This window comes from Salmo trutta, chromosome 5, assembly GCF_901001165.1.
Source record: "Salmo trutta chromosome 5, fSalTru1.1, whole genome shotgun sequence".
Taxonomy (NCBI): Eukaryota; Metazoa; Chordata; class Actinopteri; order Salmoniformes; family Salmonidae; genus Salmo; species Salmo trutta.
Genome location: NC_042961.1, coordinates 24951758 through 24979692, shown reverse-complemented (window position 1 = coordinate 24979692; position 27935 = coordinate 24951758). Strand labels below are relative to the sequence as shown.

Here is a 27935-nt window from a genome sequence, read left to right as displayed (position 1 = left end):
CCCACTGTTCCTAGGCCGTCATTGAAAATAAGAATTTGTTCTTAACTGACTTGCCTAGTTAAATAAAGGTAAAAAAATAAATATATCTATTTATTAATCTTTTGTTCTCTGTACTGAAATTCTAAATACATTTTATTAAAACAGAGTTTACATTTGTTTGTTTTATTCTGAAGAACGTTTTCTGAAGAACTCATTGCGTTACAACAGCTTTGATCAGTGGAGAACTGAGCTGACACCTTTGATTTCAGAGGAAGTAATATAATATATTGTTCATTTATAAAGTATTATGCCATAATGAAGGGTATTTCAAACAGATCAAGATGTTTGTGAGTAAGCCTTGAATTTACATTCCTTTACACTCATTTGCATTCGTCACGCATGTGATCAGTTGTCACTCATGCACAGCGTAAAGAAACACATCCACTAAGATGGTGGTTGTGAGTCACAGATTCATAGCTGGTCATTGTAGGCCTACTGTATCAGTTATAATGTTGTTTCTGACCATAACTCTTAAGTTGTCCATACAAGCTGATTTGTGAAGTGCCACATTGTTCTTATGTCAAGAGTCCCGAGTGGCACAGTGGTCTAAGTCACTGCATCTCAGTGCAAGAGGTGTCACTGCAGTACCTCGTTCGAATCCAGGCTGCATCACATCCTGCCATGATTGGGAGTCCCATACGGCAACGCACAATTGGCCCAGCGTCGTCCGGGTTTGGCCGTCGTTGTAAATAAGAAGTTGTTCTTCACTGACTTGCCTAGTTACATTTTTAAAAAGAGTCACTGGTGGTCAGTGATACTGATCGTACTGTATTTTTACAGCAGTTATGCAATTATGCCACTTGAGGTCATTAGAGAACTGTTCATTTTGAATTTCATGGTTACCTCAACTCATCCAGATGTATTCAGAGATCTACTTTATCTACAGGTCTACTACATTAAGGTCTTGGTACATTTTACAACTAGCAACTTGAGACACAGGGAAAGTATCACTGTATGAGCTCAAGGACATGCTAGATGACCATAAATGACCAAATTGAAATGATATATCATAGGGTACATTTTATAGATTTTAGAAACTTGATTCTGATTAAATATTATGTATTTTCTCTATTTTGTTTTGTATTTATTTTATTTCTTGGAGCATGTATACTTGAAATGCTTTCCTGTCCTGAAATTTTCTCAGGTCGCTTGCTCTCAAAAATTCAACCCTCAAGAGACTTTCTTCCTACTAAAATAAAATATAAATACTTTGGAAAGAATGTATATTAGAAATGATTTTGCTAAAATCACAAACATTTTAGAATATAAATAGGACCGTCTATGCCATCCATGTTTCTGTCGCTCCTGGATATGTCTTAAGATACTGTAAGATTTGTATAGTCACCATTGAAGATCCCTCCGTTCAACCCATGACCTCCCTACACCTCTCGTAACACAGTGGCATCTGCCAGATCAGCTGAGTAGGGACGTGCAAATTTCTGTTGCTAGGACCCAACATTTTCCTGTGGCTGCTAACTCTGTAGTCACACCTAAACCCCACAAGGGAAAATGAGCTGTGAGACACAATCGAAAGAGAGACGCTCTCTCACACAGCAACACCATTCATTCACAGTAACGTCCCTCATTACACAGGTCATGGAGGAACATGAAGGAAAATGTTTGAATGCAAAGGTGAACATAACAAAAGGATTACTCACGTATAGTGATCTTTTGTAGTAGTGTAGGTAATGAGCCTTGATACCTCAGAGACCTAAAGAGGAGACAGAAATGCATGTACGTATGGACACATGCACGCACACATGCACACACACACTGTTTTCCTATCCCCTTACGATCTGCATCAATCAATGGAAGTGAAGATGTGCAAAAAGACAGGAGAGAAATACCAAAACCGTGAGATGAGATCTTATGTAAATAATAACATGTAGTACAGGACCACACTGAGGGTTTGGTGAAATTACAAGCCATATTCTTTAGTGAAGCCTGGGCTCATACTCTGGAACTAATATGCCTGTCTCCCCAAAGCTTGTTACACATTGTAAAACAGACTCTGCGCGTGTGTGTGTGTGTGTGTGTGTGTGTGTGTGTGTGTACATGCTTGCATACAGTGCATTCAGGAAGTATTCAAACCCCTTGACTTTTTCCACATTTTGTTACTTTACAGCCTTATTCTAAAATGTATTCAATTGTTTTATTCCCTCATCAATCTACAAACAATACCCCATAATGACAAAGCGAAAACAAGTTCTCTGAAATGTTTGTAAACTGAAAAATCACATTTACATAAGTATTCAGACCCTTTGCTATGAGACTCGAAATTGAGCTCAGATGCATCCTGTTTCCATTGATCCTCCTTGAGATGTTTCTACAAAAACCAAGCCATGAGATTGAAGGAATTGTCCGTAGAGTTCCGAGACAGGATTATGTCGAGGCACAGATGTCTGCAGCATTGTCTGCAGCAAATGTCTGCAGCATTGAAGGTCCCCAAGAACACAGTGGCCTCCATCATTCTTAAATGGAAGACGTTTGGAACCAACAAAACTGATCAATCGGGGGAGCAATTGGGGTAGAAGGGCCTTGGTCAGGGAGGTGACCAAGAACCCGATGGTCACTCTGACAGAGCTCTAGAGTTCCTCTGTGGAGATGGGAGAACCTTCTAGAAGGCCAACCATCTCTGCAGAACTCCATCAACCAGGCCTTTATGGTAGAGTGGCCCGACGGAAGCCACTCCTCAGTAGAAGGCACATTAGAAGTAGAAGGCCCGCTTGGAGTTTGCCAAAAGTCACCTAAAAACTCTCAGACCATGAGAAACAAGATTCTCTGGTAGGATGAAACCAAGATTAAACTCTTTGGCCGGAATGCCAAGCGTCACGTCTGGAGGAAATCTGGCACCAGCCCTACGGTGAAGCATGGTGAGACAACAACCCTAAGCACACAGCCAAGACAATGCAGGAGTGGCTTCGGGACAAGTCTCTGAATGTCTTTGAGTGGCCCAGCCAGAGCCCGGACTTGAACCCGTTCGAACATCTCTGGAGAGATCTGAAAATTGCTCTGCAGCAACACTCTCCATCAAACCTGACAGAGCTTGAGAGGATCTGCAGAGAAGAATACAGGTGTTCCAAGCTTGTAGCGTCATACACAAGAAGACTCAAGGCTGTAATCGCAGCTTCAACAAAGTACTGAGTAAAGGGTCTGAATACTTCCGTAATATTTGATATTTCAGTTACATTTTTTAAATAAATGTCTGAAACCTGTATTTGCTTTGTCATTATGGGGTATTGTTTGTAGATCGATGAGTGGAAAAAAAACTATTTAATACATTTTAGAATAAGGCTGTAATGTAGCAAAATGCTGAAAAAGTCAAAGGGTCTGAATATTTTTCCAAATGCACTGTATGTTTGTGTGTGTGCAAGTGTGTGTACCTACGTATGCCACCTTCTCCTCCCTCCTGAATCCTCCTCCCCCCCCCCTCCTCCCTCTCTGCGGATGACTTCATCAACCATTTTGAAAAGAAGGTCGACGACATCCGATCCTCGTTTGTTAAGTCAAACGAAACCGCTGGTCCTGCTCAGATTGCCCTACCCTATGCTTTGACCTCTTTCTCCCCTCTCTCTCCAGATGAAATCTTGCGTCTTGTGACGGCCGGCCGCCAAACAACCTGCCCGCTTGACCCTATCCCCTCCTCTCTTCTCCAGACCATTTCCGGAGACCTTCTCCCTTACCTCACCTCGCTCATCAACTCATCCTTGACCGCTGGCTACGTCCCTTCCGTCTTCAAGAGAGCGAGAGTTGCACCCCTTCTCAAAAAACCTACACTCGATCCCTCCGATGTCAACAACTACAGACCAGTATCCCTTCTTTCTTTTCTCTCCAAAACTCTTGAACGTGCAGTCCTTGGCCAGCTCTCCTGCTATCTCTCTCAGAATGACCTTCTCGATCCAAATCAGTCAGGTTTCAAGGCTGGTCATTCAACTGAGACTGCTCTTCTCTGTGTCACGGAGGCTCTCCGCACTGCTAAAGCTAACTCTCTCTCCTCTGCTCTCATCCTTCTAGACCTATCTGCTGCCTTTGATACTGTGAACCATCAGATCCTCCTCTCCACCCTCTCCGAGTTGGGTATCTCCGGCACGGCTCACTCTTGGATTGCGTCCTACATGACAGGTCGCTCCTACCAGGTGGCGTGGCGAGAATCCGTCTCCGCACCACGTGCTCTCACCACTGGTGTCCCCCAGGGCTCAGTTCTAGGCCCTCTCCTATTCTCGCAATACACCAAGTCACTTGGCTCTGTCATATCCTCACATGGTCTCTCCTATCATTGCTACGCCGACGACACACAATTAATCTTCTCCTCTCCCCCTTCTGATAACCAGGTGGCGAATCGCATCTCTGCATGTCTGGCAGACATATCAGTGTGGATGACGGATCACCACCTCAAGCTGAACCTCGGCAAGACGGAGCTGCTCTTCCTCCCGGGGAAGGACTGCCCTTTCCATGATCTCACCATCACGGTGGACAACTCCATTGTGTCCTCCTCCCAGAGTGCTAAGAGCCTCGCCGTGACCCTGGACAACACCCTGTCGTTCTCCGCTAACATTAAGGCGGTGACCCGATCCTGTAGGTTCATGCTATACAACATTCGCAGAGTACGACCCTGCCTTACACAGGAAGCGGCGCAGGTCCTAATCCAGGCACTTGTCATCTCCCGTCTGGATTACTGCAACTCCCTGTTGGCTGGGCTCCCTGCCTGTGCCATTAAACCCCTACAACTCATCCAGAACGCCGCAGTCCGTCTGGTGTTCAAGTTCTCTCACGTCACCCTGCTCCTCCGCACACTCCACTGACTTCCAGTTGAAGCTCGCATCTGCTACAAGACCATGGTGCTTGCCTACGAAGCTGTGAGGGGAAAGGCACCTCCGTACCTTCAGGCTCTGATCAGGCCCTAGACCCAAACAAGGGCACTGTGTTCATCCACCTCTGGTCTGCTGGCCCCCCTACCTCTGCGGAAGCACAGTTCCCGCTCAGCCCAGTCAAAACTGTTCGCTGCTCTGGCACCCCAATGGTGGAACAAGCTCCCTCACGACGCCAGGACAGCGGAGTCAATCACCACCTTCCGTAGACACCTGAAACCCCACCTCTTTAAGGAATACCTGGGATAGGATATAGTAATCCTTCTACCCCCCCCCCCCCCCAAAAAAAAGATATAGATGTACTATTGTAAAGTGGTTGTTCCACTGGATATCATAAGGTGAATGCACCAATTTGTAAGTCGCTCTGGATATGTACGTGTAAATGTACGTGCGTGCTAGCATGTGTGTGTCTGTGGATGCATTTGTGTGCACATGTCACATGAAAAAGGTCTTATCTAGAAATATGAAGAGCAAACCAATCCAATGATAAATCCGCAAAGAAAGTGCCGCAGACTTATCTGTTACCGAAGATACTGAGACACTGGGTTTAGATTTATTATCATGGACTTTACATTTCATTTCAGTTTTCTCAACAAGAGTGGTCAATCGAAACAGTCAAACTTTTGACTGTCAAAGAGGAGCTACTGGGACAGCAGCCCTGTCTTTTATAGATACCTTGACCTTTAAACCTAGTCCGGTTACAAATAGACAGTTGATATTAAAGTCATCCACTGGGAAATAAGGTCAGCAGCTCACTAATGAACTCATGTAGCTTACCAACATCACACTTACACCAGTAGCCTAGTTTAGGCCTACTAGTCATGCTCTGTAAAATGATGCAAGGTTTTATATACAGTACATATACAGCAAGTTAATATATTGTAACGACCCTGGGTCGTTACTATATGCATTATATGTGTATTCATTAGATTACATAAAAACAACGCAGATAGTCTCATTTGGAATTTGACTAAATGCTGTTACTTATCTTCTCTGATTGGTTCATAACACTTACTATGCTACATGTTTTGAACAGCAAGTATGAGGTAATTGTTTGTCACGTGAAAGCTGCGCAACTGGGTGGATTCATTTTGCATGGGCTGGTGCCCCGGGTGGACGGAGTTTACACATTTTAGACCATTCCATTGGTTTAAACAGAATTCTCCACTCACCCGGGGCACCGGGCCATCCAAAACGAAACAGGCCCCTTGTCGACCGTTATGATAGCGCTACACCGGAGGTTGAAAGCTACAGCTTCGCAGCTCAGGGTAGCCACGCCCCTTGATGCTGATTTTGTACAATCTGGCTAGGGACTATCAACAAAGTGGATATGAAGTATAGGGATGTTGTGTGGGAGAATGCATGCATTCGTGCACATGTGGCATATGATATCAAATGGAAATAGGGTAGGAGAGAGAAGTCCAGGACATCATATGTTTTCTGGGACAAACATGTGTAACAATACAGCTGTTCCCACCACTATCAGACAGATGTCTGCGTGTGCGCGCTTGCGTGCAGGTGTGTTTGTTTGCTTGTTCTTCCTCCTTCTTGAAGATCATGGGTCTGGGTGCGCTAATTCAAGGAGACAGCCCACACCTGTCCAAGTGCAACACAAGAGGCAAGTCTTCTCTTCCTGTATACTGTATTTGCACAGCATCCACTCCCTGTGGCGTTTCCATCTGCAAGATCCTCACACTACTCTCTCCACTTCCTCTTCGGGTCATCATGACATTGTCATACTTTTGCTTAGGCTAATGATTTTGGGCAATTATGCCATCATTTGGGATTAATTAGGACTAAAACCTTAGAGACAGTCTCTGGATTTAACACCATTATGCGTAGGGTATAGGCTATGACTAAAATGTTGTGTCTGAAGATGCAAATCAAGTGTAATAACGATGAAACAAAGGCTATTTGGAGACACTTCAACAATATAGCAAAGTAGTTGCCTAAAGCTTAATATCAATAAACTATCCACAATCTATGGATTTTTACCAAAATCCATCGGTATCAGATATATAGCCCCGCCTCTACAACAAGCGAACTCACCTTTTCCATAGTGCCAATGCAAACTAGGCGAGGGACCGAGAGTCAAGGGGCGAACTGGGGAACAGGCTAAACAGCGGGCTTCCAAGCGCGTGTCTCGCAAACACATCAACGATAGGGCGGGGGACTGGGGACTAGGGCGAACCCGTTTCGACTGCTGGGACTTTCTAGACTTTGCTGAACCGGTAAATAGCCACTCTGCACAGTGCCTGTGCTTTTTGTGTATGCAGTGTGGAAATAAAACCCCTTTAAGGCCACATTTGCAAACTGGACGGCAGCAAGGAGGAAGGAGAAATGGAGTTTCCATTGGTCTCGGTGAGTCGCGCATTTGGTCTCCGTCTCTGGTAATGCCAGTGGTGTGGGGATCTCCGTGCAGCTCAGGAAAACAGGGCGTCGGAGGATGGTGGTAATGATAGGATCATCATGGCAAACGGAACTGGTACTCTTATGTTGAAATGCGTTGTGGTTGGAGACGGTGCTGTGGGCAAAACGTGTCTGTTGATGAGCTATGCCAACGACGCCTTTCCAGAGGAGTATGTGCCCACTGTGTTTGACCATTATGCAGGTAAGATGATTTTGGAACATGTCATGATCTTACATGAACATTTAGGCTGTGTGTGTGTGTGTGTGTGTGTGTGTGTGTGTGTGTGAGTGAGTGAGTGAGATCTCGAATTTAATCATTTCCAGTTACCTGATCCTTCCTAATAAAATCTGACACTGGTAATCTAGTTACTGTTGCATGAGTTTAATCTCTATGTCAATTTGTTTGAATAGACCCTACATTCCAATATTCAGGGGAAGGTGAAGTGTGTGTGATTGAATGTAGTGCAACGCTTACCTTTTCTACTCTCTTTGTCTCAGATTGCATGGGAATACATCTGTTTCTATAATCAAAACCACTTGGGATAAGAGCTCTCGCTGTCTCTCTCTCTCTAACCGAGCCCTTTTCATTGCTTTGCAGTGAGTGTCAACGTTGGCGGAAAGCAGTACTTATTGGGACTGTATGACACAGCTGGTCAGGTACAGTGAGTTTATTTTTTTTTTACTCTGGCTGGTTGCCAAGCATGCCACGTCCAAGGACACAACCTCTCCCGATGTGCTCCCCCCCTCTCTCCCGATGTGCTCCCCCCCTCTCCCAATGTGCTCCCCCCCACTGTTAACCAATGGTGCTCTAGACACACCCACAAGCCTGAAAGTCTGATCACTCTAAACTGCAACAGGTAACAGTTTTCTCCACATTGCTCTAGTTTCCAGTCAGTCTGGCGTGTGATAGACCGTGGTTGTAGGCCTAGTTAAGCATTTCAATAGGTCTATTGTGTAGAGAACAGGGGTCCTATGTCCAGTAGGGAGGTCACTGTCTTGTTTATGGGTTGGTTCTTTACAATGTAGCATTCACATCTGCAAGAGTATCACTCAACTCCCACTGTACACAGCAGCACACAGTCAAATGTGCACAGCCATAACATTTTCACTCACCGTCAGCGAGCTCTCACGTAAACACACACTCACTTTCTCCTCTGAGACCTTTTGCTCTGTTTTTCCAAGCTGGGTCTGAAGTTAAGGCATGTCACATGCAGCGACGAGTTGCTAACACTCTTCCCCCCCCCGAACCCGGGGGGGGAAGAGTGTATAAAGTCCAAGTGTATAAAGTCCAAATAGGTCCTGAACTGAAACATTATTCACCTGGTGAAAAGGTGAATAGGTTTTGAGGTTGAGAAATAATACTATAAGGCCCATTTGTTTGTTCATTAATAAAGTATAAGTACATGAATAGTTTAGCTATTGTCTCCACCAAATCCAAATAATTATTCCCACTCGAATCTGTGGCTACCATAACTAATTCTTTGGAGAAACAATATGATCTTAAAACTACATTTCAGTAGTTTTTGTTACTCTTTGGGGTTTGATTGCAATTCCATGTCTGGAGCCTTTTTTTTGTTTTCTGATTCAGACCGTCTGGGAAATTGAGAAGTTTCCCAGATGTCGACTGTGGGCTCAGAGGCCACCGAGAGTAGTTACTTCTCTTCAAACGCAGCCCCTCCACTCCTCCACCTCGGCTGATCTCTTTATGCTTGAGCAAAAGGCCAGCTGGTAATGTTTATAGCTTCAGCATCTGATCAAAGAAGGGAGTGCTAGAGGGAGGGGAAACCGGAAGAGGAATAGAGAGAGACCGAGGGGCTGGCTGAGACAGAGGGGGGAAAAAACAGAGTGAGGGAGGGAGCGAAAAATTGCAAATCTGATCTGGAATCCTGTAATACAGCCCTATAGGAGGCTCGGGCCAGGGGTGTGGAAGAATGCAATGCTAAATACTACACCCCTCTCTGTTGAGGAACCTCATCCAACCCAGCCACCCACCCGCTAATTCACACTCCTGCTACAGTCCCCACCTTCTGCTCTGCATCAGACATGTTTTATTGGCTCCAAAGACCTTTTTAATACTTATGTCCCTGGCAGAGCTGAAGCTCCCAGAATCGTCAGCTGTTTCATAGGGGAAGACGATTAACCATTTGCTCAAAGAGAAGAGAAATGAGCCTCTCATTTTGTGCTGTGTATCACTTATTCCACCACCCGTGTTTTTCATACATCTATACGTAACACGTTCAGTCACATCTCTTAGCTCTTGAACATGTGGGCCAAGAACAGAATGGAATATACTTTATTGATTTGTTCATTCATCCCCTCCCTGGCTGATGCACTAATCATAGAAAGCTAGCATTGCTGCTGTGGATAGGAGGAGGAAGCAGGAAGTGGATGTTAAGTGCTGTTGTACCCATGGCAACACTGGGCTCTCTCTACTCACTCTTCACTCTTTCCCTTTTTTTTGCTGCTCAGTTTCTCATTTGCTCACTCCCTCCTGCACTCGCACTCCTCACACTCAGTTGCACATGCCTCCGTCACTGTTCTGTGATGCCCCCCCACCCACCCCACCCCCCCCTTTTGTTTTGTATAGTGCCTCATTAGGTTTTGTGCCCTCCCTGAGATGTGACCCCTAGACATCCCAGCAGGGGGTAGAATAAAGTGGGCTCTGCTTTGCTGCTGCCACAGGGCCTTGTTCCTCTCCACTCAGCTGAACACCAATGGGAGCACTAGACATGTCATTCACATTTGAACACTACAGCTAGATAGAGGTTGCTGATGGATGTTTTAAACTGTTACACCATTGACCACCATAGGTCTAAAGCTCCATTATTTGGCATGTGATGTAATCACCTTGAATGGGATACCTCCGTCTGAACTATCACTTTAGTCGCCGTGTTGGGAAATGCTCAGACAGTTTTGGGGATGAACCGTGAAGTACTGTAATATGAAATGCAATTACTAGCTGGCAACTAACTATCAGTAAGTTACTGTACAATTCACAGTAACCCTTTTACAGACAGTTTTGAGGATGGGCCATGAAGCGTAGTGCCTGCGCTTGTTATTCTCCTTGTGGCTATGTTGGACAGGCGTCCCTGACACAGCCGCCAGGCACGAGGAGGAGGGACTCGCTGATAACATAGACTGTCATGTCAGTGACACGACACACTCACAGCTGAGATCACATACCCAGCCAAGTAGAAATGTCATAGAAAGCCTCGCCCTGATCGAAATGTAAGAACACGTATGGGGAGAGGGGTTGGAATATGCCCTGCCGTGAGTACCTTTTTATTAGCTTCTTAACCCTTAGCCTACAATTTCTGAACTCCCCTGTGGAAATCTAATTAACATAATAAAAAAATCCCCAGCAAAATCTGTCGGTTTAAACTAGAGATCTGTTTTTTTTTTGCATGGACTGCGTCTAGGGTTGCACATTTTGGGGAATATTCAGAGGTGGGTTATTATGCTAATTAATATTAATACCATTTAAATGTAATATTTTTTGCATTGGATATTTACCATATCATATGGAGACAAACAAACCTTTTACCTTATTTTAAGTAGACATAATTGCAAATGATAACATCCTTCCAATAGAAAAAAAACAACATTTGTTACGAATTGAACTTTAATTAAATGTGTTGACTCTTCACATGGGATGATATCACTGAACAAATGGGAATATTGAATGATCCCCAATGATCCATCGCGTCTCCCAAAAACGTTTTCAACATACATCTGTAAAATGATAATCTAGAAACTAAAGCTTGGGTTGTCTTCCTCTCAGGCTTCCATGTCTTCTCCCTGGACCTCCTCAATGTCCACCTCTTGAACATCAGATTCTGAGGCCTCATCTTCACTGTCACTTTCCAACCTTGTTGAGGATGGCTCGTTGTCAGGCTCAAAAAAACTCAAATTTCCCAGATGGCCACCAATTTTTCAACCCTTATATTGGTCAGCCTGTTGCACGCTTTGGTGTGTGTGTGTTCCCAAACAAGGACCAGTTGCGCTCTGAGGTGGGATTTGGAGGATGATGGAGGGAACAGGGGAAAGAGCCTCAGATCCACAAAGTCCCTTCCACCAGGTGGCTGATGAGATATGTTGGCACGACTGCTATATTGCATCTCCATCCCAAAGCCCTTGCTTGGAAGTGTACTTCGCCAGACTGCCAAGAACCTTGCCCTCATCCAGGCCAAGGTCATGAGACACGGTAGTGATGACACCATAGGCCTTGTTGATCTCTGCACCAGACAGGATGCTCTTGCCAGCATACTTTGGGTCCAACATGTACGCGGGGGCGTGTATGGGCTTCAGACAGAAGTCTTCACGCTTTTTGATGTATTTCAGAACTGCAGTTTCATCTGCTTGGAGCAACAATGAACTGGGCAGGGCAGTACGGATTTCTTCTCTTACATCTGCAAGCAGAGTCTGAACATCAGACAGGATGGCATTGTCTCACTCAATCCGTGCAATGGCTACTGCTATAGGTTTCAGGCTCCTTACCACTCTCTCCCAAAATACGTCATCCAGGTGGATCCTCTTGATAGGGCTGTCCATATCGGCAGACTGTGATAAGGCCATTTCTTGGAGAAACATGATAACACCACCACAATGGGGGTTGCTGGGCAGCTTGAATGTGGTGCTCTTATTCTTCTCACTGTGTTTGGAGAGGTAGATTGCTGCTATGACTTGATGACCCTTCACATACCTAACCATTTCCTTGGCTCTCTTGTAGAGTGTATCCATTGTTGTTAGTGCCATGATGTCCTTGAGGAGCAGATTCAATGCATGAGCAGCACAGCCAATGGGTGTGATGTGAGGGTTGGACTCTTCCACTTTAGACCAAGCAGCCTTCATGTTCGCAGCATTGTCTGTCACCAGTGCAAATACCTTCTGTGGTCTAAGGTCATTGATGACTGCCTTCAGCTCATCTGCAATGTAGAGACCGGTGTGTCTGTTGTCCCTTGTGTCTGTGCTCTTGTAGAATACTGGTTGAGGGGTGGAGATGATGTAGTTAATTATTCCATGCCCACGAACAATCGACCACCCATCAGAGATGATTGCAATACAGTCTGCTTTCTCTATGATTTTCTTGACCTTCACTTGAACTCTGTTGAACTCTGCACCCAGCAAATGACTAGATAAAGCATGTCTGGTTGGAGGGGTGTATGCTGGGCGAAGAACATTCAGAAATCTCTTCCAATACACATTGCCTGTGATCATCAGAGGTGAACCAGTTGCATACACAGCTCGAGCAAGACATTCATCAGCATTTCTCTGACTACGTTCCTCCAGAGTAAAAAAAACCTTGTAATTCCAGGAGGACTGTGAGCTGTTGCTATCAATAAGGTGTCTGATTCACATTTGTCAGAGGTTGCTTGTTGTGAGCACTGAGGGAACTTTATGCACTTGGCCAGATGATTCTGCATCTTTGTTGCATTCTTCACATATGATTTGGCACAGTATTTGCAATTTTACACAGCTTTTCCTTCTACATTAGCTGCAGTGAAATGTCTCCACATATCAGATAGTGCCCTTGGCATTTCCTGTAAAGATTAGAATAAAAATGAGTTAAAAACAAATACAATTCCATGTACAGATAAATAGTTAAGCAGTTAGATTAAACAACTCCTTTGTAAGATAAATGCTTTAAAATGAAACATGTATGGAAACAGGTGAATTGACACTCCTCGGTTAGCAGGCTCAAGCATATCTAAAACCCACATGGTAGCAAAAACTAACTAGCAGAAATTGTTAACAAGTTAGACATTATTTAAACACACTTTGCTCTAGGCTACTATTTACTAGTTAACAAAAATCATGAACAGTATGTCGTATAAAATATATTCACCCCACCCAGTATTGTAATCAAAACTTACCAGAAAGCTCAGACAATGTAGTAGTGTGGGCTCAATAGCATCTCATTAGTGTGCAAGATCTTGAGACTCAACTGTACATGTGATGGAAGAGTGCACTGCACATGTGATGAAAGAATGCACTGTGCATGCAGAGGGTTGCATTTCCATTGAATTGGGGATAGTTTAACCAAAATATGCCACAAGACCTAGAATTACTTCATGTGTATCCCACAAAAAAGGTTCACTGTTATAAGCTAACTTTTTGTGATGAATTTAAGCAAAATTCCCCAATTTCTGGAAAAATTCCATAAATTTACCGGAAAGTGTCCGACCCATTGCAACCCTGACTGCGTCTCAATCCACCGCATCCTTCCGCATATGCGGTGAAAGGTGGCAGAGCTAGAGCTGTGTTTGTCAGATCATGAGACATCCCGAAGAATCAGTCTTCTCAAGAAAATGTCTGTAGCATCCAAACATTTTGGCCTACAAAGTATTATGACCACTCAATTGAAAGACGAGACCCTCACGAACATGATGCTCTCCATTTTTCTCTAGGACACTCACAAGACTCATCTGAAGGTCCCTGGTACCAGTTTAAAAAATCAAATGGAAGTATAAATGGAGATAGTTTAGTACATGATCTTTCTTATGTCTCTCAGATATAGGACAGACTCTTCAAACAAACTTCATTATGATTTCTCTGTTGTTCCATGTAGTGGATCTGTTGTTCAATGCGTTTATATTGGCTAATAGCAATGCCAAATTCAGTGTTTCATCCAACAATTTGTTTACACTTTTTATACCTCATTTTATACCTTTACTCTAAACTGCTGAGTGTATTACTGTGTATTACTGTGTTCTAGTACTGGGATGGGGTTCACCTGCTCCATAAGGGGAACCAAGGAAACACACAAGGTGTTTCTCAATATGCATACTACAGTACTCCACACGGTCATGCTCCAAGTGCATTCTCCGAGGACGTTCTCCTGAGTACGTTCTTGTGAGGACGAGAGTGTGGAGAACGCATAAAACATTACATTTGAGAAGCACTCCTACTACTGTATTACCTCACGCTGCACCTCATTCACTGAACCTTCTTCCAGCCAGGACAATGGCTAGCTAGCGATTTAAACAGCCACATGACCTTAAACTAATGTTATGCAAGGTAGATGTAAATTCTTCGTGGGTAGCTAGCTACCAATTCTTAGTGGTTAGCCAATTAGCCCGTTAGCCCTATTGACTTAATATGGACTGAACCTTCTTCTAGCCAGGACACTGGCAATAGAGACAAAACAGGATTTACACAAAGCAAACGCTTCACTTCATAGCTATCAGCTAGCTATATGTGAATCATAATAATCTAGCTAACCAGACCGTTTAACAGGCAAAAATGACCTAAAACTACCATACTATGTATGGTCAATTCTTCATGGGTACCTAGCTACCACTTCTTCGTTGCTGGCTGGCTAGCTAGCTAACCAACAGTAGCAGTTAGCCAGTTCACTCTATTGCCTTACTAAGGGCTTGCAATCTACACACAGTGGATATTGAGGCAGGTAAACATACCAAAATGTACACCGAATGTAATTAACATTTTCAAGATACAATATTGTAGCCAGGCAACATATGAGATGTGAATGGGCAGCATTTCATTCTGAAGTCGGAGTAATATTTTCTCTTGCTTCAGCTCAAATAATGGAGGGTCTATCATGGTCCACACAGACCAACACAGTTGTGAAGAGGGCACAACAAAGCTTTTCCCCCTCAGGAGTCTGAAACGATTTGGCACTGGCCCTCGGATCCTCAAAGTTCTACAGCTCCACCATTACGAGCAACTTGACTGGCTGCATCATGTCTTGGTATGGCAACTGCTTAGCATCCGACCGCAAGCTGATCCATAGGGTACTGCGTATGACCCAGTACATCACTGGGGCCGAGCTCCCTGCCATCCAGGACCTCTATATCAGGCGTTGTCAGAAAGTCCTTAAATATGGTCAGATTCCAGCTACTCAAGTCATAGACTCTCTGCTACCAAGTCTGGAACCAACAGGACTCTGGACACCTTCTACCCCCCCAAGCCATAAGACTGCTAAACTGTTAGTTAAATACAGTAGTTTACCAAATAGTCTGGGTAGCTATATGCATTGAACCTTTTTTGCACAAACCTTTTTTTGATTCACACACACCGCTGCTACTGTTTTATCTATCCAGTTGCCTAGTCACTTTATTCCTAGTTATATGTACATGTCTACCTCAATTACACCTGCACATTGACTGAATGCACATACAGTGCATTCAGAAAGTATTCAGACCCCTTCCCTTTTTCCACATTTTGCTACGTTACAGCCTTATTCTAAAAATGATTAAATACACGCTTCCTCAATCTACACACAATACCCTGTTATGACAAAGCAAAAACAGGTTGGTAAACACTTCTGCAAATGTATATATAAAAAAAAAAGTATTCACACCCTTTACTATGAGACTCGAAATTGAGCTCAGGTGCATCCTGTATCCATTGATCATCCTTGATGTTTCTACAACTTGATTGTAGTCCACCTGTGGTAAATACAATTGATTGGACATGATTTGGAAAGGCACACACCTGTCTATATAAGGTCCCACAGTTGACAGTGCATGTCAGAGCCATGAGGTAGAAGGAATTGTCCATAGAGATCAGACAGGATTGTGTGAAGGCACAGATCTGGGGAAGGGTACCAAAAACGTTCTGCAGCATTGAAGGTCCCCAAGAACACAGTGGCCTCCATCATTCTGAAATGGAAGAAGTTTAGAACCACCAAGACCCTTCCTAGAGCAGGCTGCCCAGCCAAACTGAGCAATCGGGGGAGAAGGGCCTTGGTCAGGGAGGTGACCAAGAACCCTATGGTCACTCTGACTGAGCTCCAGAGTTCCTCTGTGGAGATGGGAGAACCTTCCAGAAGGACAACCATCTCTGCAGCACTCCAGTAATCCGGCCTTTATGGTAGAGTGGACAGAGGGAAGCCACTCCTCAGTAAGGCACATGACAGCCTGCTTGGTGTTTGCCAAAATGCACTCAGACCATGAGAAGCAAACAAGATTCTCTGGTCTGATGAAACCAAGATTGAACACTTTGGCCTGAATGCCAAGCGTCACGTCTGGAGGAAACCTGGCACCATCCCTACGGTGAAGCACGGTGGTGGCAGCATCATACAGGATTTGAGGGAAAGATGAACGGGGCAAGTACAGAGAGCTCCTTGATGAAAACCTGCTCCAGAGCTCTCCGGACCTCTGATTGGGGCGAAGGTTCACCTTCCAACAGGGCAACAACCCTAAGCACACAGCCAAGACAACGCAGGAGTGGCTTTGGGACAAGTCTCTGAATGTCCTTGAGTGGCCCAACCAGAACCCGGACTTGAACCAGATCGAACATCTCTGGAGAAACCTGAAAATAGCTGTGCAGCGACGCTCCCCATCCAACCTGACAGAGCTTGAAAGGATCTGCAGAGAAGAATGGGAGAAACTCCCTAAATACAGGTGTTCCAAGCTTGTAGCGTCATACCCAAGAAGACTCGAGGCTGTAATCGCTGCCAAAGGTGCTTCAACAAAATACTGAGTAAAGGGTTTGAATACTTCTGTAAATATCAGTTAGTTTTTTTTCAAAATGTGTAAAAAATTCTAAACCTGTTTTTGCTTTGTCATTATGGGGCATTGTGTGTAGATTGGGGGGGGGGTGTAACGTAACAAAATGTGGAAAAAGTCAAGGCGTCTGAATACTTTGAGTTCTCGTTTCTCATTGTGTATTTATTATTACATGTTAATACTTTTCTATTTCTCTTTTTTCTCTCGGGCATTGTTGCGAGGGGCCTCTAAGTAAGCATTTCACTGTTAGTCTACACCTGTTGTTTACGAAGCATGTGACTAATGCAATTTTATTTTGACATGCATTCTCAAACAGTTTGAAATGGACTAGAAAGCAGAATCAGCATATTTTCTGTAAGACATCAGTTACGCTTCATGAAGGCTTTCTATTTCCATCAGTTCTTGAAACCACTGCGCTCACAATAACCTTTTATTTATTTAACTAGGCAAGTCAGTTAAGAACAAATTCTTATTTATAATGATGGCCTACCGGGGAACAGTGTGTTAACTGCCTTGTTCAGGGGCAGAACGACAGATTTTTACCTTGTCAGCTCGGGGATTCGATCCAGCAAACTTTCGGTTACTGGCCCAACGCTCTAACCACTAAGTTACCTGCCGCCCCCAAGTGGTAATAACAGATACTATAGTGGAATCGCAACAAGGTCGTCCAAGACTTCTTAATTATCCAGTGCACAGAATTTAATTCACTTAGATTTTTCTGTTTTTTACCTGAGCAATGTTAAGTTAGTTTGTTGAGCTAATCAGACAGTCATATTAATGATTTTAAGACCTATTGATTTACTTCCTTCAAGCTCGCCACCTTGTCCATCACCATAACTAGTCTTAATGTGTGCACTCTGCATGTATAAACTCGGGTCATTCAGAGTGTGCCGGTGATGTAGAAAGACATCCTCTCAGAATTGGGTATCAGGGAGCAATGGGGGAAATGCTTGATCTCATTTACACAGACCGGACAATGTTGGATTTGTGAATTAGCTATTGGCGCCACACAATAAACTGAGGCCTATCGGAGATGGCAGTTTGTCTGATGCCTTCCGCACTGCTTCCTGTAAAGTACTGCTAATGTGAAATAATGCCCAATAGCCACAGTCAGAGACAGAGAGAAAATATGCTGTCTGATGAAGGTCATCTGTAGAAATCGGCACATCCCTCCATTTCAAAACTAAATTCTAACGGCTGAATGTTTATCACTCCCTTCATATAAAAGTGTTCATTGTTCTCATAAAACAGCCTGGTAGCTTGGCAGTGTGTTGTGTTGTGCATGGTGAAGTCCAGTAGATAAGCACAGAATAAGTTTGCTCTCCTCTCTGCCTCAGTGAGGAGGAGTAAAAAGATCGCTGCATTTGGAGCTCATTTTTCATACGGTTGAATAATTAATGAATATTAATTCTGCGGATGTGGTAGTCTTTTGGTGGATATTATGTAAGGAAGGCTGTTGCTCTCTTTCTCCCCAGTGTCTTTGTTCCCCTCCCCTAACTTCTCTCTCTCTCTCTCTCTCTCTCTCTCTCTCTCTCTCTCTCCTGCGTCTCCTATTACCCACCCTTACATTTTTCCAGGAGGACTATGACCGCTTGAGGCCTTTGTCGTACCCCATGACCGACGTCTTCCTCATCTGCTTTTCCGTGGTCAACCCGGCTAGTTTCCAGAATGTGAGGGAGGAGTGGGTCACTGAGCTGCAGGAGTATGCCCCAAGTGTCCCCTACCTCCTCATAGGCACTCAGGTGAGCCACAGCCACCCATAGCCTGTCTCTATACTTTGTCCCGGCCATTTCACATGCTGAGTTTCCACAGAGTGTACTGTGTTCACCTGGAATGTGCTATCCTCATCCGCTCTACTCATTCTCACGACCTAGTTCACATTGACATGGGAGGAAGATTATAAAACTGAGCTTCCACTTAAATGTACTGTACTCTCTGGTTTATTTAATTCTTAAGACCATTCACGAACATGCATAAAGAAATATAGGTGTATTGTTCTGAATCATTAAAAAGTAGATGGAACTTAATAGTAAGACTGAATTGAACTTCATTTAGTAACTCTCAAATACCTTCCCGAAAGATCAAACCACACTTATGAGTGTTCCTCCGCCAGCAGTTCCCTGGCCACCAGAAATAGAAAATGTCCATATTGGTGGTGGTAGTGAGTTTAGTGGAGTGGGCCTGTGATTTATCGTTCTGTCAGCTGATATTTACTTCTCTTATCAGTCCCACCGTAACTCACATTCTCACACTGCATACTGATGTGGACCCAATCAATTCACAGATGACCAGAGCCACAAATCAAACACTACCACAGATGTGTTAATGAATGTTTGTCTCAATAAAGAGTTTGTTACAGGTATCAGTTGGGCATGTGTGGGGTAAAGTAGGGTCATTTTTCTTCTCCCTTAATCGTATAACAATTCACTTTTACCAGTTGAATGTAGACAAAAATAATACTTTTGTATTACCGTTTTTACGAAATAATTGATTAAAATGTGCAAATGAGGCAATATCTCATTAAAGGTGTTTAAATCACCATTTTATTTCAGCGGGCTCTCTCTTTGAAAGCACTTCTAAGACTATTCACAATGATATTGGGCTGGGTGCTGATAGGGGACACTTTGAGTTGAAGCTTTCATTTTAGGCTAATTACAGAAAAAGAAGTCCTGGATGCTTTGCTAGCAATAGATAAGAAATCCAATTGGATCCTGGTCTGCTTAAGTGTGCAGCGCCCATTGTTGTTGGCTCAATAACCAATATATGTTTTATTTTTATTTAACATTGTTATCAGGAAATATTCCAAAAGTATGGAAATCCGCTCTTGTGCTGCCACTCCATAAGGAAGGAGAAAGTAGAGATCTTAACAATTAAGGCCCCATTTTGAAGGCTTTCGTGTCGAGCTAAGCTTCTTGAATCCTTGGTAAATGTGCAACTTTGCTCTTTTTATTTGAGAAATGTGTTTTGAATGTAAATCAATCAGGGTTTAGGCCTGGGCATAGTGCTATTACAGCAACCACTTTAGTTGTTGATGATCTTGTCAATGTTTTAGACACTGACAAACAAAGCAGCACATTTTCATATTAAAGGCTTTCGATACTGTTGATCATGCTATTTTCTTGAATAAGTTGTCCACGATAGGCCTGAGCTATGACGCCTGTTCTTGGTTTCACGATTATCTTAGTGACAGAACTCTGATTTTTTTTTACACTTGTGCTTAATATGAGCAAAACAAAATACATGTTTTTAAACTCTCGTAAGAATGTTTCAGATGAACTACATGTTCACTCATTAGATGGTTCTCCAATCGAACGTGTCCCGCATATAACTACCTAGGCATTTGGATTGATGTGGATTTGCCGATTTTAAAAAATAAATAAAAAAAAACATTAAAAAAAAAATTAAAAAAAAACATATACCGTAAATTCCGGACTATAAGCCAACTTTTTTCCCACGCTTTGAACCCGGCGGCTTAAACAATGATGCGGCTAATATATGAATTTTTCCCGCTTTCAATTTTTTTTTCTCCAAAAAAACACATTCTGTGATGTGCTCAGTTTTTTTTGCGGCATGAAGCTTTCATTAGACCAATGAAATTGCCGAATGGGTTAAGGTCAAACAACTCTTTGGTTTACTGTTTAGATTAAATCGAGCGCTCTCAAACTTCCCATCATTCTGATTACGGTAGTCATTTTGTCACCCTCATCATGGCAAAGACACAGAGAAATGCATATGATGCAGCTTTCAAGTTGAAGGCGATTGATCTGGCTGTTGGAAAAGGAAATAGAGCTGCTGCACGGGAGCTTGGCCTTAATGAGTCGATGATAAGACGTTGGAAACAGCAGCGTGAGGAATTGACTCAGTGCAAAAAGACAACTAAAGCTTACTGCTAATTTTTACTTTTTTGTTACAAGCCGTGTTTCGTTAAAGCCTGTGTAAAGTTAATTTGTTTCAATGTACTGGTAGGCACTTGCGGCTTAGACATGTGCGGCTTATTTATGTTCAAAATTATTTACAAAAATTAAATTCAGTGGGTGCGGCTTATATTCAGGTGCACTTAATAGTCCAGAAATTACGGTTGATGAGCTGGTTAAGAAGCTAAGATTTAAAGTTGGCTTTTTCTACAGAAACAGATCGTGCCTTTCTCTAAGCAGTAGGAAGCAGATTATTCAGTCAACCTTTTAATATATTCTTGATTGTTTATCAAAGTGCAGCTGCTGCTACTCTTAAAAGTTTGGATGCCATCTACCATAGTGCCCTTTGTTTTGTTACAGGCGACAGTTTTGATACACATCACTGAATCCTGTATCAAAAGGTTGGCTGGACTAAAGGTTGGCTGGATCTAACTCGGCTAACCAAGTATAGACGCCTGAGCTGCCTAACCTGTTCACAGGATTGGTTAACCCTTAAGGTTCGTAGGGTCTCCACTGAGCTAGGTAAATCAGATTTTTAGTTTAAATGTTTTTCAAATTGATAAAATAAGAAACAGATGCCTTATTTACATAAAAATTCAGACCCTTTGCTATGAGACTCGTAATTGAGCTCAGGTGCATCCTGTTTCTATTGATCATCCTTGATGTTTCTACAACTTGATTGGAGTCCACCTGTGGTAAATTCAGATTGGACTTGATTTGGAAAGGCACACACCTGTCTATATAAGGTCCCACAGTTGACAGTGCATGTCCAAAAATAAAGCCATGAAGTCGAAGGAATTGTCCGTAGAGCTCCGAGACAGGATTGTGTCAAGGCACGGATCTGGGGAAGGGTGCCAAAAACTTCCTGCAGCATTGAAGGTCCCCAAGAACACAGTGGCCTCCATTATTCTTAAATGGAAGAAGTTTGGAACCCCAAGACTCTTCCTAGAACTGGCCGCCCGGCCAAACTGAGCAATCGGGGGAGAAGGGCCTTGGTCAGGGAGATGACCAAACACTCGATGGTCACTCTGACAGAGCTCCAGAGTTCCTCTGTGGAGATTGGAGAAGCTTTCAGAAGTACAACCATCTCTGCAGCACTCCACCAATAAGGAATTTATGGTAGAGTGGCCAGACGGAAGCCACTCCTCAGTAAAAGGCACATGACAGCCCACTTGGAGATTGCCAAAAAGCACTCTTTCTACAGTGAAGAGGCAACTCCGGGATGCTGGCTTTCTAGGCAGAGTTGCAAAGAGAGCCATATCTCAGACTGGCCAATAAAAAGATTAAGATGGGCAAAAGAACACTGGACAGAGGGAACTCTGCCTTGAAGGCCAGCATCCTGGAGTCGCCACTACACTGTTGACGTTGAGACTGGTGTTTTGCGGTTACTATTTAATGAAGCTGCCAGTTGAGGACTTGTGAGGTGTCTGTTTCTCAAACGAGTCACTAATGTACTTGTCCTCTTGCTCAGTTGTGCACCGGGGCCTCCCACTCTTTCTATTCTGGTTAGAGCCAGTTTGCGATGTTCTGTGAAGGGAGTAGTACACAACGTTGTATGAGATCTTAAGTTTCTTGGCAATTTCTCGCATGGAAATAGCCTTCATTTCTCAGAACAAGAATAGACTGACGGGTTTCAGAAGAAAGTTCTTTGTTTCTGGCCATTTTGAGCCTGTAATCAAACCCACAAATGCTGATGCTCCAGATACTCAACTAGTCTAAAGAAGGCCAGTTGTATTGCTTCTTTAAATCAGGACAACAGTTTTCAGCTGTGTTAACATAATTGCAAAAGGGTTTTCTAATGATCAATTAGCCTTTTAAAATAATACTTGGATTAGCTAACAATGTGCCTTTGGGACACCGGAGTGATGGTTGCTGATAATGGGTCTCTGTACGCCTATGTAGATATACCATTAAAAATCAGCTGTTTCCAGCTACGATAGTCATTTACAACATTAACAATGTCTACATTGTATTTCTGACCAATTTTGATATTTTAAAATGGGCAAAAAAATTGTTTTTCTTTCCCAAGCAAGGAAATTTCTAAGTGACCAAAAACTTTTGAACGGTAGTATATTATTTTCAACATATAAAAAAAATTCTCTCTTGGCAAGTCTGGAGAATATATCTAAAGATAACCACACAAGTTGCTGAATGCAGATGCTTCTGAGGCTGAGAAATTAGTTGGCGTGTCGGAAAAGTTAGACTTTCGGTAAATGGGAGTTCAGGACAAGTACACTGAATTCAGACTACCAAACACCATCTCTTGAAAGTAAATTACCAAATATAGTCCAGTTTGTAACATTCTCTATGAAATGGGCTTTTAAAATTCTGTAATTTAATATAGTGAGCTTTGAAATTGTTGATGTATGTCCATTTTAAAGTGGTTAAAATGTAGTGGGCAGTGGTATGACAAACTAAAGAAATACACATTTAAAAACTTGATAAATGTATATGTTTACTTTTTAAAATACTTATATTAATGGACCAAAATGCCAACAAATCAAAAAAATGTAAAAGACCACAGGCCTGTGGTGCCTGGCCTCATATTGGGTGTTGGTAAGAGAGGAACAGCGTGACTGAGCGTGCATTTTGTGTGTGTTCTGCACTCAATAGAAAATAAAGGGGCGAATGCCTCATGGTTGAATTCAATCACAAAAACAAATGAAGGAATAATATAATAGAGGAGCAGCAGGTAGCCTAGTGGTTAGAGCGTTGGACTAGTAACCGAAAGGTTGCAAGATCGAATCCCCGAGTTGACAAGGTAAAAATCTGTCATTCTGCCCCTGAACAAGGCAGTTAAACCACTGTTCCTAGGCTGTCATTGAAAATAAGAATTTGTTCTTAACTGACTTGCCTAGTTAAATAAAGATAAAATGAAAACAAGGTTTGGATTGTGTTTGGAAATAGTGCAAAGGACTAATATGGCACATTTCTCAAGATGAACATTGTCTGTTTGAATACTACAGTGAAACTCCATAGAAGAATCGTGAAACAGAGGGAGAGCACCTCTGGTAATTGAAGTCAAATGTGGGGTGCTCTTTGAAAATGGGGAAGAAGATTCATTTGGTCTCCCATCAAGTCCAGCTCTGCTTAGGTTTGATATTTGCCACTGACTGTTACCAATCATGAGAGGGATTTGAGAAATCTCCACTTACTAGATTCATTGTTGCTATCAAATTCATTCCAATGGGTAGGTTTAAATTCAACTGAAAATAGACAAGCTTTGGTTAATTTCAAATGGAATATAAAAGTTAATAAAAATCCAATCAAACAGCATTTTAAGTTTGTTCTGATTTATTTATTAAATTTTGTACATGCATTTTTGGTTGAAATATAGATGTGAATTCAGCACATCAATTATTCATTTGTAGACAAACTGGAATTAAAGCCAGACTCAGTGGCACAAATGGAACTATCTAAGCAGTAAATGCATCTCCATTAAATGTTTGCTTGTGTTGTTATCCAAACAAAATGTAACATTTTTGTAATCCAGTAAATAGCCTTCAATTTAAGGCTATTTAACAAACTAATGTAACAGTATTTTTTTTTTTTTTACTTTTTAAATGAGTAAAACACTATGGACACATTGAGGTTACTGCAACAAAGATATTCTTATGTAATCATAGAAATCGTGCATGTTCAAGATAGCAGGCAAAAGTAGCAGGTCTGTGGAGATGTTCACAATTGCGATCTAATAATCTGTGCAGAGTCTCGAATGGCATTGATCAGTTGCTTGACGTACTTGAATGAACTCAATTGCAGTCGAGGTCATTTGTTGTGCTAGATGGAGCACAGTGATAACGTTGTATAAATACACTAAATATCTGACATTGTATTCCCTTTTGAACTTTTGGTTTTTAAATGGTTGAAAGGGCAGCAATAACAATTTATGTGAGAATTTAACCAAAAATCTGACATTGAGAATTTGGTTGTGGTTTTTTGATGGTTGAAAGGATGGTCATAACACATTTGTTAAATTCCCAAACTTTTGGCTGTCTTTTTGAGTGGGTGAAAATAGTTTGTAAGCTCATTGATCAACGTATTAACTAAATATTACCGAATTATTCGCGTTGAAATGATGTGGTGTGCCCAGTGGGTAGTTGAATGAACAAGTTGTTCACTCAAGTGAAGAAGTTGCTTAAGAAGCAACCTATCTGCTGCCTTTCTGATTGGCTGTGCTGATTTGGAAACCTTGTCTCTCCCTGTTTCAGATTGACCTGCGTGATGACCCCAAGACCATTGCCAAGCTGAACGACATGAAGGAAAAACCCATCACCACAGAGCAGGGCCAGAAGCTAGCCAAGGAGGTATGTACCACTGTGGGGCCAGGAGGGAGGTTACAGAATTAATTTTTATTGTGTAGGAGAGACAAGTGGTCTACCTTACTTTCCACAGATGGTCTGTCCCTCGTCAAACCAATTCTGTATTAAAATTATGATAAAGCTTGTATATATACAGTTTTGGGCATTTGTTGATTGAGTCTCTCACACACAAGACTTCCTCCCCAAGCTAGCTTGGTGATGAGGTTAACCCTATGTTGATAGTTTTGAGTGACAGCCTGTTCCTCTCCAGATTGGTGCGTGTGTCTACGTGGAATGCTCGGCTCTCACCCAGAAAGGACTGAAAACTGTGTTTGATGAGGCCATTATCGCTATCCTGAACCCCAAGAGGAAAAAGGGAGTCTTGAAGAGAAGACTGGGGCCACGCTATATCAACTGCTGCCTCATCACGTGAGAGAGATGCAAGCATCCAAAAACACCTGGGTCATATTTATTAGGGCATGCAATGAAAAACATGTGAAAACGGAAAACAAAAACAAGCATTTCTTATTGGACAAGATCAGGAAGCCCCACCCTGTTTCAGACTGTTTTCTTCCATTTGGTGCCTAATGAATACAAACCAGAATGAATGACAGAGACGGTGGAGAGGACATAAAAGGGGGGAGAGAAACTGAAGGACCGAAATGGACAAGGACCCTATTTTTAGTTCGGGGCTCTTGAGAGGTTTTGTCTGTCCTGCTGTCGACCAATGGCGTTAAGGGGCAGCTTTACTACCAAAGGAGCACAATACCCAAGTCAACAACGCCCTTCAGTAAGACTTTATTTGCCTTTATAAGTACTTTTTTTCTTAACTTTAAAACAAAACATATTTTCCCTGTACAAAAACATGCTGTAAGCTGTCAGAAAACACATAGGTATCACGTGTCCATTTAACTCCCGATATGACATGTATTTTTAGTAATATATGCTGTAGCAATTAATGAATGGGTTGATTGCATTTATTGAAGGCGCTTCCCATCAAGCCTCCAAGCGCTTTACATTGTGTGTTTGAGTAACTCACCTCAGCCACAACCAATGAAATACTTTGTTTAAAAGAACAGGCTATTCCCCTCAACTATGGGGAGTGTTCTTTTTTTTTTCTTCTAATCCCCATATTTTATAACATTATCTGCTCTTCTTGCTCAGTTTGCGGTGCTTGCAGTATTATTACTAAACTTGGACTTGAATTAGTCAGTAACCCAATGGAGGCCAAATAATTGAATGCACACAGCTGCATGGGATACAGGGATGTTGGGAGAGAGGCACACAACATGAAGCACAGTCCACATTCCTATCCTTCCAATAAAGCACAGTTAAAAGTCGACCCGCAAACCCCTACCCTTAGCATTGTCGTGCTGACCTGAACATACTGTGCACTAATGGCGGATGCAGAACCAGTCCATCCCAATTCAGCTCAGTTAGGCTTGGCTCAGTAGTGTGAAAAGGGTACCTCTCAATTCTGTCATTGAAGCGCAGAACATACCATGGTTACAACATCCACCCCCAATGGCCAAGGGGGTGCACGCATGAGCACGATAAGCCTCCTCCAACCATATTCCAACCCCCGCCATATTCCAACCCCCCGATTTCTCCATATTCCAACCCCCTCTTCAGACACACATGCCTTCCCCAGCAGGAAGATCTCTTCTTTTTTTGTTGCATTTTTCTATCCATTTGGGAAGGTGCTTGCTGACTGCCTGATCTTAGTTGGGTTTTTTTTAGGTCAGAGTTGGACTTGTTGATTTTTAAAAGCTTTAATGTATATGGTGCTCCTCTCTTTCTCGTTCTCTGTCCCAGCCTGCTGTGCTGTGTACTGTTTTTCCTAGAAGGGCAGAATGGATTATTGAGTGTTAACATTCTCTATTTACCAGGAAGTTGTTGCACATGCTGCTACTAAGGTAAATTGAATGGATCTATAGCGGTGCAGAAACAAGTGCAGCTTCCGGTTAATCCTTTTCTCTACTCAATAAATGTGTTTTACTATCTAAAGCCTTTCTTTGGGGTCTTCCTTGAGGATGAACTACTAAGAGGATGTGTTACAGGACATATTATGATGTTTGGTTATGTATAGATGTTGTTTTTATTAGTGCAGTATTGGGCACAATTGATTTGGATCAGTTGCTAGCTAGGCCGTGGTGACTTCATACAGGAAGGAGTGTCTTCGAAGTGTGTCACACATGTGCTTCCTCCCGAAACCCAGAACAACAAAGACCATGATTCACACAATGTAATCCATAGAACAGTAATTTGAGGAAGGATTGTTGAAATTACATTTGTATCTAAAAGCATAATTGAGAAATAATTGATCAAAGTTTAAGACTCCATAGTGTTTAATATGTAGGCGCTACAAAGCAATTATTGGAGTCATGTGAATCTTTACAGCTTGCTCTATAATATGAGTAGTATTTTGTAAAAATGTTTTATTTGGCTAATCGTTTAATATTTTCTAACAGCATCTCTGCTACTTTTAAAGTTAAGATCCACTTGTAAACATTACCAAGAGTGAATGTGAAAATGGTTACCCTCTGCTGGTAATTTGCAGGATGTGCAATGATACAGGTATTGTAAAAGGAGGGCTGTTATTGGTTACATTGCCTACTATGCCAATTTCTCTGGAAAAAAATGGGCCATAACTTTTAAACTAGCAGAGATCCAACCTGGAACTTTGATATGCACGTAAAGTATATTATGTTCAACAATATTTATAAAAGTGTGCCTAATCAAAAATATTCTATATTCATGTTTATTTTTCAATATTCATAAATTAATGTAATTTTTTTTTAAACCATTTTATATAAAAATACTCATTACAGAGCAAGCGGTGAAGCTTCAAATGACCCAAACGTTTGCTCTGTAGCATCTACATTTTCCAAGGTAATGTAATCGAACGACTGGATGGCATCTCTAGCAACT

At 42.4% G+C, this 27935-nt stretch overlaps 1 protein-coding gene across 1 annotated transcript; it reads left to right on the top strand.

Moving 5' to 3' along the window:
* Positions 1-6386: 6386 nt before the first annotated feature.
* On the top strand, positions 6387-27011 carry LOC115193944 (rho-related GTP-binding protein RhoQ). The gene is made up of 5 exons (XM_029753098.1): positions 6387-7518; positions 7915-7973; positions 18367-18531; positions 24915-25010; positions 25276-27011. The coding sequence occupies exons 1-5, from the start codon at positions 7377-7379 to the stop codon at positions 25435-25437; spliced, it is 624 nt and encodes a 207-aa protein (XP_029608958.1). The 5' UTR covers positions 6387-7376; the 3' UTR covers positions 25438-27011.
* The last annotated feature ends 924 nt before the right edge of the window (positions 27012-27935 follow it).